At 41.5% G+C, this 12,646-nt stretch overlaps 1 protein-coding gene across 5 annotated transcripts in view; it reads left to right on the top strand.

Annotated features, from left to right (window-relative positions):
- Nucleotides 1-12,646, top strand: part of DLC1 (DLC1 Rho GTPase activating protein) — a 282,574-nt gene that overhangs the window by 244,826 nt on the left and 25,102 nt on the right. For all 5 annotated transcript variants that reach the window (XM_048509074.1, XM_048509075.1, XM_048509076.1 and 2 more), the window contains 2 exons: nucleotides 2,721-2,802; nucleotides 10,406-10,469. In XM_048509074.1, the coding sequence (XP_048365031.1) occupies nucleotides 2,721-2,802; nucleotides 10,406-10,469 (146 nt within the window). The remainder of the gene's footprint in view (nucleotides 1-2,720; nucleotides 2,803-10,405; nucleotides 10,470-12,646) is intronic.

The raw sequence follows: 12,646 nt of genomic DNA, 5'->3' as shown, positions 1-12,646 counted from the left end.
GGCCTGGTCCAAGGTCCCTCACAGATTTTTGGGGTAGAGGAAGATCTTGAGCCTGGATCCTACTTTGGTACTGTGAGCACACTGGTTATATCCATATATCTGATGAAGTAGGCCTTGGTCCCCCATTTGTTAGTTTTTAATATGCTACGGAATACTCTTGTTCTTCCTACGAAAAACCGGAAATAACTGTTGAATTGTTGAAGGTGTTCATGGCTGGAATCAACTAACTATTGTGGGTGTAGTCTGGTAGTTCTTGCTCCTAACGTTTTACCCAAATCTGCGGCTGACGTTACCAGAGACATGCCACATGCCAGCCATGGATGCTGGTGAACCAGTCAGAAACGACTGTTCTCAGTTTCAACTACTCTGCTGCAATACTTCTAAATAAACTTTGATCTTAGTATTGTTATAGTATCTGATTTAGCTATGAACACATATTTCCGTGCATTTAGTAGATTTAACTCTATACTAGTGCATTTAAATCTACCCTAATTTTCATGGGAATTATCACATACTTGTGGGAGTGGTGTCAGTGAAACAAATCACAGAGTGAAGGGCTTCATTGAGACAAGCACTGAATGAAAATCAGTCTCCTCTTTCGCAATATAGCAAGGGCTCCATTCTCCATGCACAAGGATCCTATAAGCGCAGAAGACCACCTCGTCTACAGGAGAACTGATTTCCCTTCTTAAGAAACAGTTGGCATGCTGGGAATTCTAGTTAGTCCTAATAAAAGCATGAAGTAGCACTGGTGCTTTAAAGCCTGAATAAAACCCTTCCTGTGGTGTTTGGAGTCAGTCACGGTAGCAGCGGGACTTCTGGCTGCGCAAGCTGTCCAGGATCCAAAGCCATCTGCTGTTTGAGGAGCTGTAGAGGGAGGTAAATGAGATTGGTCTGTTTGCCGTCACAGAGCAACTGTAGCTTCCCAGTCGTCAGCTGGCATTGTTGCTTGCTGCTTGCTCTCCCCAAGTGTTTATCTAAGACAGGCCTGTGCAACTGGGGAAGCCAAACGCAGCCCACCAGCCATGCACTGTGGCCTGCCAGGTGCTTGCGAACGATCCCCTTTTTGCAATCCCAGACAGAGAGCACAAACAGAAGGCTTATCCAGTCCTTGGTGGGTTGCCTTATATTGATGGTGGGCTACATTCATCTTGAATGCTGTGCATTTTTAAAGAGCTAAAAACAACGTGGAGCTTTTAGTAGCTTCCTCCTTCTTCTTCTGTCCAGCTTGTTCTGCCTAACAGTATCACCCTGGTACAATATCCATTTAAGTCATTCCTGGAGCTGTTTTCCCTTCCCTCTGTTTATTTCCAGTCATTTTGGAGTGGCTGGCCCATCACCAAAATGCAGTACAAATGCTGAATTGGGTCCCAAGGATGTGTTCAGCCGATGTTCACTTAATCTGCCTTCTCCTGATGCAAGAGGCTTTAGCAGTAGAGTGTATTACACCAGAGGAAAGCACCACAGTTAAATTTTCTTTTTTTTCTTTTTTTTTCATTTATACCCCACATTTAACTTGCCAGTGGGGGACCCAAAGCTTACATAGTTCTGTTGTCCTTTTTATCCCTAGAACTACCCTGTGAGGTAGGCTAGGCTAAAAAAGCATCACCTGGCAAGCTTCCATGGCAGAGTGGGGATTCGAACTTAAGACTCCGAGCTCTAATCCATGTATTATGCCGGCTGCCTGTGGACTCAAGAACTCAGTTGAAGGGAAGAACCCAAAACACTATACAGGATACCACATAACATTTGTATGCTTATACACATTTATTTAATAAAGCACAACCTTTAAACATCCAAAATGCATTATCATAATACCTCACAAACCTATCTAGAAACACTGAAAAAGTCCAGACAATATACTGGACAATCATCTAGTGTTCTAAAAGTAAGCCATATACATATCCCAATCCTGATCACTCCAAAGAGTCCAAAGTACATATTCCAAGTCAGGACAGGTGTCCGAATAAAATCCTGTTACAGGTGGTCAGTAATTCCACTTCATCAGCAATAAGTATATGTTGTCATGGCCATCGCTTACATAGGATCGCTGTCATCCAAATATTTTCTTGTATTGAAGTAGCTTCAGTAAAGAGATGGGTTCCTTAGCAATTGGGCAACTCTAGCAGCTGTGATGATGCTCAACCCAAATCTCTCCAAAGCTTCATCAAAACAATGTTCACAGCTCATGCATTCAGGTCCTTGGCTTGGTACACTCTAGCGCTCCCCTACTTCAATCCAAACAACGTGGCCCTTGTTCATTACCAGCCCTGTGTGTTAAAAGCAGAGGTGGAGCACTCATGGGAACATGTGGGGTCACATGTCCCCAGGTTGATCGTGTGGGGAGGCCCACACCCCTCCCCTCAGCCCTGCCAGGCTGCTCCTTCAGCCTCTGCTGGCCAAAAGAGCAGCCTGGCAGGGCCAAGCTGAGGGGCAGTCCATGGCATGGTCCCACTGGCTAAGGTAAGTTGGGGGGGGTGCCCAGACCAGGTGTTGCCCTGGCCGCCATTTCCCCCCACCCCTGGTTAAAAGTGACAGACACCCTCTGGTTAAAAGTGACAGACCTGCTTCTGTCATGTAACGTGTCTGAAGGGAATCTACCCCTTCAGACGCCAAACTTTCTTGTATTTCATGGCTTTGAGATGGCCAGTTACTTTAAAGTAGGTGACCTTTCAGGGTAATATTCTTGTTTGATTGTCTGTCGCTCTTGATTTTTACAGATCTCATATTTCCCATTGACATCACTTCGGTCAAGAGAGAGCATGACTTTTTGGACAGAGATGCCATTGAAGCTTTGTGCAGGTATGTGGCAAAACATTACCAAAAGTCAACAGAATAGTTTTTGATAGCATAATTATGCCCCAGTAATATCCTTCTTAATCCTCAGCTGGTAGTGACAGCTGAAAAAATTATCAATATTTTGTTGGTTGTGTTGCTTACTTGCTTTCAATTTAACCCGTAGGCCTGCTCGCTCAAAGCTGGCATACGTGTATGGCTCTCATTCTGCTCATGTTTGGAAGCAGCATAGCTCTTGGTACATGCTGATACAAGGCTGAGGATCCTGACATTGGGAGAGGGTTGTTTTCTCCCCAGAATATTTTCCTACTCTGTGTCTTCTGCACAGAATACAAGCACCGATGCCACCCATCTCTAGGGGTCAATTTGAATATCGTTGGTGCAGGGAGAATGGAGAGTGAAAGCTGGGCTCGGGGAAAATACATCCATACAAGAAATCTTGCCTCGATGGACATTTGCCGCGCAACGCAGCAGATGCATGAAGTCTCCAGTGTCACAAAAATGCCTGCTGGGGGCTTTGCCAATTCAGATACAATTTTATGTCTTTTGAATGTCTGTAGATGTTTAGTGATTTTAGAACCTGGTCTCCACATTTTCATTGCTCTACCTGATTTTTTTTTAACTATGCAAACCAAGATCAAGCCATTAGCAATGCAATTTCCATTTGCAATATAGCAAAGTTTAGAAACTGATAGTGTACCAGAAAGCATCAGGATTCAAGTTCTAATCTACCAGATATTCTTCAGGATCCCCTGTTTGTTTGTGTGTCTTAAAAAGTTCTCTAGATAGTCATCAGGAACTTATCTTCAGTAGTGTGCACTGAGCCAAGCTCGTCCAAATAACTAGTTTTAAAAGAAATCCACTGTAATCCCTTTCAGCCCAAATGGCAGTGTTAGAACTGTGTGGATTGAGAAACAAGATTGAAATGCAATAAAAAAGGAAATGCCCAGTGACTTCTTAGTGTTACACTTTAAAAACAACTGGGTCACAGATAATCAAATCAAATGCTTCCGTTTTGACCTTCATTATTGATGTTGCCTCCACTAATTCTTCTCAACACTGAACAGCCCCACAATCTGGTGCCCAAGTTGGGAATTGTGAAACTTCATCGTTTCCTTTTAGAGCCCTGTAAGAGGATCGCCTGGTCTTCTGCAATTTGCAGCAAGTAAAGAGGAAAAGATCATATGGATCTCCTGTCTCGATACAGTGTTGCTAAAAGTCAAAACTATGGTCCTTCCCGCACAAATCACCTAAAACATTTGTGAAACATTTTAGTCTCCCCCCACCCCCCGTCTGCACTCATCCCCTCAAAATGATTTGTGGCCCCCATTTTTCCCCTTTTTTAATTAGTTGGTGAATTGATGCTTCAGTGCTCTGCAGCTTAGTGCTGTGATTCTCTACATCTCATTTAGTCAATGCTTCAAAGATTCAACCCCCGCCCCCCAAATAACCAACAGAAATAATTAAATAAGCAAGCAAGGGGTGAACTCAGCAATGTGATAAAATGGCACTATGGCGAAAGTTCAGGGACAGGACAGAGGCGTGGGAAACGTGAATAGATCACACGGCAAGTGAAGCCATTTTGAAAACACTTTAACTAAAGAATCGTTATAAAAGGGAGACTGGAAATAAAATGTTTTCAGAACCCAAGGCGGGGGGAACAATGCGGAACGTCATGGAGGAAACGTTTTATTTCCTGCTTCAAAACGTTTTGAGAGGTTTGTGCAGAAAGGACCCCAACCTGACTTCAAGAGTCAGGCATCAGGAGTGAAGGAACTTGTTTCTCAGGCAGGCTGATTGAGACTGAGATTATGACGCAAAGAGAGATGGGGCTTCAGCCTTCCTCACACACTGTTTTACAGGGAGGGTTGTGGCTCAATAGAAGAGTCTCTGCTTGGGTTGCAGAAGGTTCCAGGTTCAATCCCCGGCACGTCCAATTAAAGGGACCAGGAAGTAGGTGATGTGAAAGACCTCTAGCTTGAGACCCTGGAGACCTGCTGCCAACCTGAGTAGGAAATACTGACCTTGAAAGGCCAATGGTCTGATGCAGTATAAAGCAGCTCTTGGTGTATTCACAGCAATCCACTGAGGAAAGGTAAGCTGTGGGAGAGTGGTTGGGCCCAAGGTCACATGTTTCATGTAGACTGGAAGTTTGAACCTAGGACTCTTAGATCCTATCCAACACACCGATTATCTTGCCCCAATCACTGTCGCTCTGGCCATAGAAAGCTGCTGCCAGTCTAAATGGACAATACTGGACTTGTTGGACCAATGGTCCACATGCTTGAGAAGCAAGTTCCTCTGCTCCTGACATCTGATTCCCAGAATCAAAATCTAGCTGAGGGATGTTGGACCCAAACATGTAGTTGAAGGCCTAAAAGTAGTTATCTTCCCATCTTCTGCTTTGAAGAAGAGACAGTTCCAGTAAGAAATATGTTACTTTTACCCCTGAAGATAAATCAACACTAGCCAGCAGGTTCTGAAAAGATATTTGATTCACAGCTATATAGACCTATTTTTGGAACTGTGAAACTGGGGAGAGCCTGCCCTTGAAGCATAGTTAACCGAAATGTACTGTCGGTCAGTACGTTTAAGAATAACCATTCGCTTCTTAATTTTGACTGATGTGTATCTGTGACTGTTCTGTGCCTATAATGTGTACTGAAACAACGACCAGTCAGATTTTAAAAGTGGATTATTATCAATTTAATAGATTGGCATTAGTCTATCATGGCTAAAAAAGGAAGCTCTTGGGATCTTCTTTGCGCAAAATGGCTCTTAAGCTTATTACCTAGTGTGATTCTCTTCAGATTTGGATTCTGGGTGGGAGCTATCTTAAGGCATCTTTCAGTAGACATGTCCATATGACTTAAATAGGAATTTGCTGAATACATGTAGGTGATTCAAGGTGGAAAATTCTCCAGGCACATTTGGGAACAAATCCTCCTTTATTTCAAATATGACTATGTATTAGAAGAAGAGAAGAAGAGACAAGAAGCAAACATTATGTGTCAAGACTCCCTTTCCACGTTATTAAAATATGCTATACTATGCTAATATCAAACATACTATCCGAATCACTCTGAATTTCTTGGAGGAAGGCTAGAAGAAAAATGTAATAAATAAAACATTTTCTTTAGAGCTTTCCTGTTTTCCCTCGTGAGAATTCACACAAATGATTCCCATTGTGAAGCTGAATTGATAAGCCACTGTGAAGACGTTTGCACAGATAAATATCCATATGTAAAGACGTAAAAGTGAATACTGTCTGCATAATGGTCGGGTCAAGCATAATCCATGGCTAGTTTTAGTATCTTGGTTTGTTGTTGGAATCCTCAAGCAGTTCCACATAGCCCATAGGATCTTATTGGATTTTTCTGCCTTTTTGCAGAGTGTGATTTAAAAAAAAAAAAAAAGGAACATCTGAGGAAATAGTTTTCACAGTCTCCACACTTATCTGTTTCAGCTGCCCAAGGGTTATTTGAAAGAAGAGGCTACAGTATAATCTTTGGGAAATCAAAGACACTCTTATCAAGCTGGCTGGAAAATATGTTTTCCCTGACAGATCAAAGTGGTGGGGCTAGTTAAATGCAACCAATGCTGCAGGTTTCAACTAGATAAAACCTGATATATTAAGGCTAATGCTGTAAAACTCGCAAATGTTTATGTAAAACAAAGCTGGAAATTCAAACTAGGAGATCTTTATTTCAAAAACAAAATAGAACTTTATTTCCAAAAACAAAATGAAAGCACATCGAGGTAGTCCTAAACTTCCATTGTTTTCACTTGGATGACTGGAAATTTACGAGTTTTTTTTCTGTAATGTGTAAACAAAATGAACATATGTTTTGAGAGGGTTTCTTGGACTTTCCCCTTTGAGATTCTATCTGGAAAGAGACCGAGGACAGTCCTTGGGTTTTTTTTACCTTTATGTCAAGAAGTGATTAAAATTGTGCTCCTGTGGTCAAATTAATTTGGACTCCTTTCTGGTTCTTCTGGAAAGAGTGTACAAATGTATGAGTGGCCATTGGGAACTCTTATGCTGTTTGTGTTTTATCCAGACCCTACTCACTCATTTAGTTGTGAGTTGGGGTTTAAATAATCCTTTCTAGAACTGTGTGTCTGCCATCAAAAGCAACAGCTAGGTACTTTCATTTGTCCCAGGTAATGCCTACTGATACTCAGTACGTGCACATAGCATTTTTAAACTATCATTTCAAGGAAAGCAACAGCCAAATATTAATAATGAATTGCGATAATTAAAATTAACTCACCTCCCAATAACCAGGAATTCAAAACTATTAAGTATCACACCATTGTCTCTATTTTATCAACAAAACACACTGACCTGGATGACCCAGGCTAGTCTGATCTCATCAGATCTCAGAAGCTGAGCAGGTCAGCTTAGTATTTGGATGGGAGACCACCATGGAAGTTCAGGGTCGCTCTGCAGAGGCAGGCAATGGCAAACCACCTCTGAATGCCTCTTGCCTTGAAAGCCGTACAAGCAGTCATGACTTGACAGCACTTCCCATTACTACTATACAGCAAAACATATTAATTTGCAGAGATGATTCTGAGGGTTCAGTAAGTGAGAAGTAAAAGTCATGGGACCAGTCAGAATATTGCAAAATCGTATGGAAGCTTTGTGGTTCTCCAGGCTCTTTCCCATCTTTATCGAAATAAGAGGGGAATGATGCTTCAGGCCATAATTTGAGTTCCACGTGTTGTATGTGAAGTGTTGCAAATTAGCGTTGAATCCTAAAAGGAGTTACACCTAAGTCAGTTGAAGTCAGTGGGCTTAGAAGGCTGTAACTCTTATGTCAGGTTGCCTGGTCATTAATTTGGTGGAGCTGGTTCTGAGTTCCACATAGTCTTTAGGGAAGAGGATAATATGGTTCTCTAAACACCAGCAGTTAATCAGACTCGCCTCCAGCAAGCAGAGAGAAAAGAAGGTAGTCTTCACATTTATGGCTCATTCCGCACATGCAGAATAATGCACTTTCAAACTGCTTTCAGTGCTCTTTGAAGCTGTGCGGAATGGCAAAATCCACTTGTAAACAGTTGTGAAAGTGGTTTGAAAATGCATTACTTTGTGTGTGCGGAAGGGGCCATTGTTAAAACTAAAGATTAATATCAATGGTGCAGTGGGTAAAGCATCAGTGGACACCATATTGAAAATGTACATTGGTTTCATTAAAAGAAGTAAGTCACTACTGGGTTCAGTTTTATGACTCAATCCCCCTTTCCCTCCCCCACACCCCAAGTTTCAGATGGGTAGCTGTGTTGGCCTGCAGTAGAAGAACAAGAAGGAAGATTTGACTCTTGAAAGCTTATATCCTGGAGATTTTGTTTGTCTCTCAGGGGCTACTGAGCTCAAATCTTGTTCTTACCACTCAAATAAGGACTTAGCAGGAGGGAGTTGTAGAATTCAGTTCATGGTTTATGCCCTTTTGGGGGAACAATCGCTTGATTTTGCTTCATATCCATGTAAGACGAATTTGTGTGTGCTGTAAAGGTTGCGTCCTGTCATTTAGGATTTTCAGTGTCCTGCATCTGTTGAGACCCGTGGAAAGTTCTCATTGCCCTCCAGTTGTTCATTGAAGTTTCTCTAGGAGATGGTAATATGCATGCACAAATGCATAGAATGTGTATTCAGCCTACCTGTTAAAAGTATATTTCCTGGGGTGCTGGTTTTAATTATACATCTGCATTTTTAAGCAATTCATTTTATGTAATTTTTCTGTGCACAATGTAGCAATCTTTGTGTGAAACTGTATAACTTTGAGGGGGGGGAGGATTCTGTGTTTTTTTTCCTTTGCCAGAGAGATTAGCAGAGCTATCCTGGGGCTTTAATGAAAATAATTATATTACACACTGAACAGAACAATAAAGGCACCTGATGGGTTGAAAATTAGTTTCCCTCTTTGAGGTTTTCGGCTTGGTAAACTAGGGGGGAGGGTGAATGCTAGCAGCAGTAGACAGAACTGCATACCCAATTTCAGGCTGAAAGTATTGTCTTCATCTTCAGTGGGTTCAACAAATCGCTAATAATCTGCACTACAACCCCTACCAAAAATGCCCTCTTGTAAATCCATTGGTGTCAATGAAATTAGAAGAATATAATTCTTTTTAGGATTGCGCTATACGGTTCCTACAATTAGGATTTTTGTTGATGTTCTGATTATTGAGAATCAGGTTGCTCCTAGATCTGGAGATGTTGATAACTACTGTTCAAGAATGCCAATGTACTACTTTAGCCTAGCTGTTACAAACAACACATGAGTTTGCAAACCTGTGCCTGAACGGAACCCTTTGGACTACAGATTTGGATTCAAATGATAAAATGTTACAGTATAGATAGAAGAAATAAATCCTTGCATGTAAGAAGCTAATGATGCAATCCTAAATAGAGTGCCTCCAGTCTTTGCCCATTTATTTCATGGGGTTTAGGCTGGAATAACTGCATAGGAGTTTACAGGGAAATCTTCTATCTTTTTTCCTTGACGTGTTCATGTTCTGCACCTCTCAACTGCAGCATGAAGTCTGATGGTCCAGACCTGGGTTTGCCACTTCAGTTGGTGTTTTTTGAGTGCTACACCTTTGAAGAGTTGTAGATGTTTCACATTCAATCTGGGCAGGAATTGGTAGATATTAAAACAGCTCAGGAGCAAGTGGAGCTAAGAGGTCACTGTACTGTTGGCTCTTTCCCCTCCCTTGCATGCTACCCCTCTCTCCCTCCCCTTCCCTTGCATGCCACCCCTCCCTCCCCTTCCCCTCCCTCCACTAGGGTGGGTGAGCCATGTCCAGATGCCGGGCCCCCTCCCTCCTCTCCCTTGCATGCCACCCCTCACTCACTCCCCTTCCTCCCTCCCCTTCCCTTGCATGCCACCCCTCCCTCCACTAGGATTGATATATGCTTGATAAAAGAAAAATGTGCTCTGATCTGGCTAGTCCAGGCTAGCCCAATCTTGTCAAGTTTTGGAAACTACGTAGGTTGTCCCTGGTTAGTACTTGGATGGGAGCAATTGTGATTGTGGCTCCAGGTATAATCCCAGCTGTTGACATCTGCACCCAGCATTTAACCTACGTTTCTCAGTTTGCTTCTGGTGAGTTAAAGGGCCCATCTGCCCTAATCTGGGCATGTCAACCCTGTAGGCCTAAAATGCCATGACTTTCTCTCCACGGAGTTTTGTGAACAGTACAGAGATTTCCATCATCATTCCAAGCACCTGTGTGGCACTAGCTTGGTGTAGCTGTAATATTCCACTAGAACTAGAAGCTTATATGAGTGTACTAGAGTTACCCCAGCTTAATGGGCTCCCACTGAACAAACTCTCCTTCATTTGTCAAGGTTTATAAGGGATTGATTTAGGAAAGCTTGTTCTTTCCTGCATCAATATCACACCTACCACACAAACTCTGGTATCCAGATGATGTTATGCTAAAGGAATACCACGTTACAACTGCTATTTTGAGATTGTCTATTTGTGTGTAAATAAGCTTAGAGAAATCTGAACACAATAATCCTGGGCTCAAAATAAGCCCATATTGCAGACTGCCATGTTTACTGATCATTGTTTATGTGTGTGTGTGTTTTCTTTTGTAGGCGTTTAAATACTTTAAACAAATGTGCAGCGATGAAGCTAGACATCAGTACACACAGGAAACGGGTAAGTACATTTCAAGCTCTGGAGAAAGTTACCTTGGTTGATATCCTTCTAACCAGATCATAAGAGTCTGTATTGTTGTGTACTGTCTATTGTAGGAACCTATTATGTAATTTCGGTAACCGCTTAGCTTAATGTATCATGCAAATACTTATGCTATGACTCATTTCTTTCTGGTTCTTTTAGACTGCTAATATTCTAATGATTGGTTATTGAATGTTCCATTTTGTTGGTTGTACTGGCTCACTAGGCGTAATTCTGCCTTGACTCCATGTGAGAAAGGTGGATGATAAAAAAATGTGAATAAGTCAATCAGTATTTATTCAGAAGTAAGCCACACTGAGATCAAGGCATGCTGAAAAAAGTTTTTAAAAAGCGAGACACACTTTTCTTTGTATGAAAAGGGCATTTCACAACATGGAGGTCACTGGAGACCCAGATGTTTGTACCAGAGAATCTGGTTTTCACAAACAATGCAATGGGCCACAGTGAATGATTGGGAGGGGAGTACTGATAGGGTTGAAGAGCCCCTTGAAAATGTAAGTGTAAATGCAGGCAAAGAGGATCCTGAACAAGCTGCATTGAAATTCTTCCTCTTTTATCATTCATCTTCATCTCAGTAGATCTTGCACATGAGCCGCACTCATAGAATTGTTGTCCATTGAGCAAGGCCTCCATGCTGTGTTTGCTCATTTGGTATGTTCTATTCACTAATATAGGACTTAATTTCGAAGACCTGCACAAAGTGAGGTTTGCACTTCAAGCTATACAGTTCTGCTCTGACCATAGGAACTTTGATTCTAAATACCACACAGCTATTTGACAGGACCATTTTACATCTTCTTACCTGGATTGATTCAGCAAGCTTTGATCTGGTTCCAAACGATGATGGTTATTATTTTATTCCCATTGTAGTTAAAAGTGGAATTCCCACTGGTATTTCATAAATGTATTTATGGAACTTCCATACCATTTTTTTGACTGGGAACAAAAACAATTTAGAGTTAATATTACAATAATAACAAAAAACTATCTAAACCATCCAAATGTGAATCATCTAAAACTTCAGGAAAATCCATACGATAAGGAATGGTTTATATAGGACTTAATTTGTTTTAATTTACTTAATTAAAAGTAATTGGCAGCAGCAGTGGTGTAGTGTTTAAGAGCAGGTGTACTCTAATCTGGAGGAACTGGGTTTGATTTCCCACTCTGCTGCTTGAGCTGTTGAGGCTTATCTGGGAAATTTAGATTAGCCTGTGCACTCCAACACATGCCAGCTGGGTGACCTTGGGCTAGTCACAGTTCTTCAGAGCTCTCTCAGCCCCACCTACCTCACAGGGTGTTTGTTGTGAGGTGGGAAGGGAAAGGAGTTTGTAAGCCCCTTTGAGTCTCCTATAGGAGAGAAAGGGGGATATAAATCCAACTCTTCTTCTTAAACACATAATGAAAAGAAAGAGCCTACGGGCTCTGATTTCCATGATCATATGTGTTGATCATTATTGATTAGTTTTTATTATTGTAGCATAGATCATATTGTAAATGAGCATTGGCCACCAAATTTAAAGACTGAAGAAAGATCACCAATCTCGAGTGGAACACATTGATAATTTTCAGTTTTAAAACATTAAAGTTGAAGCATTCCTGAAATTCAGTAATAAGCAGCACAGGATTTAGTAATATGCTAAAATGTGAAACCTGTCACTAGCAAAATAGGGTTGTTGTTTATTTATTTTATTTATTTTATTAAATTTATAGACCGCCCTTCCCCAAAGGGCTCAGGGCAGTGAACAACCACAATAAACAAAGCATTAAAACACAATAAAACCAGCACAGTACCCCAATAATTAAAACAGGAACCATATAAATATTAATATCAGATGGTGTCGGACTCCCCCGCCCCCTCAATATCACATGTTTTACAGCATGACTACTGTCTCAGAATTGCCACAGATCAGCACCACCCAGTACTCATGGACCTTACTGCTAGATAAATACTGTTTTGATACTTTGCTATCCAAGGAAAATACTTCATTGGCAGTGAGGAAATGATTCAGTTTGTAGGCAGAGAGGCGTAGCAGGCCACAGTTTTCCATGCACACCTTCCCAAACTCACTTGGGGTATGATCTTCCAGGAACAAGTTGGGAAAATCACAGCAGAGCTAAGGAAATCCTGGAAG

The sequence above is a fragment of the Sphaerodactylus townsendi genome, linkage group LG10 (assembly GCF_021028975.2).
Source record: "Sphaerodactylus townsendi isolate TG3544 linkage group LG10, MPM_Stown_v2.3, whole genome shotgun sequence".
Lineage (NCBI taxonomy): Eukaryota > Metazoa > Chordata > Lepidosauria > Squamata > Sphaerodactylidae > Sphaerodactylus > Sphaerodactylus townsendi.
Note: the sequence above shows the minus strand (reverse complement) of the source record. Positions and strands in the feature narration are given on the sequence as shown.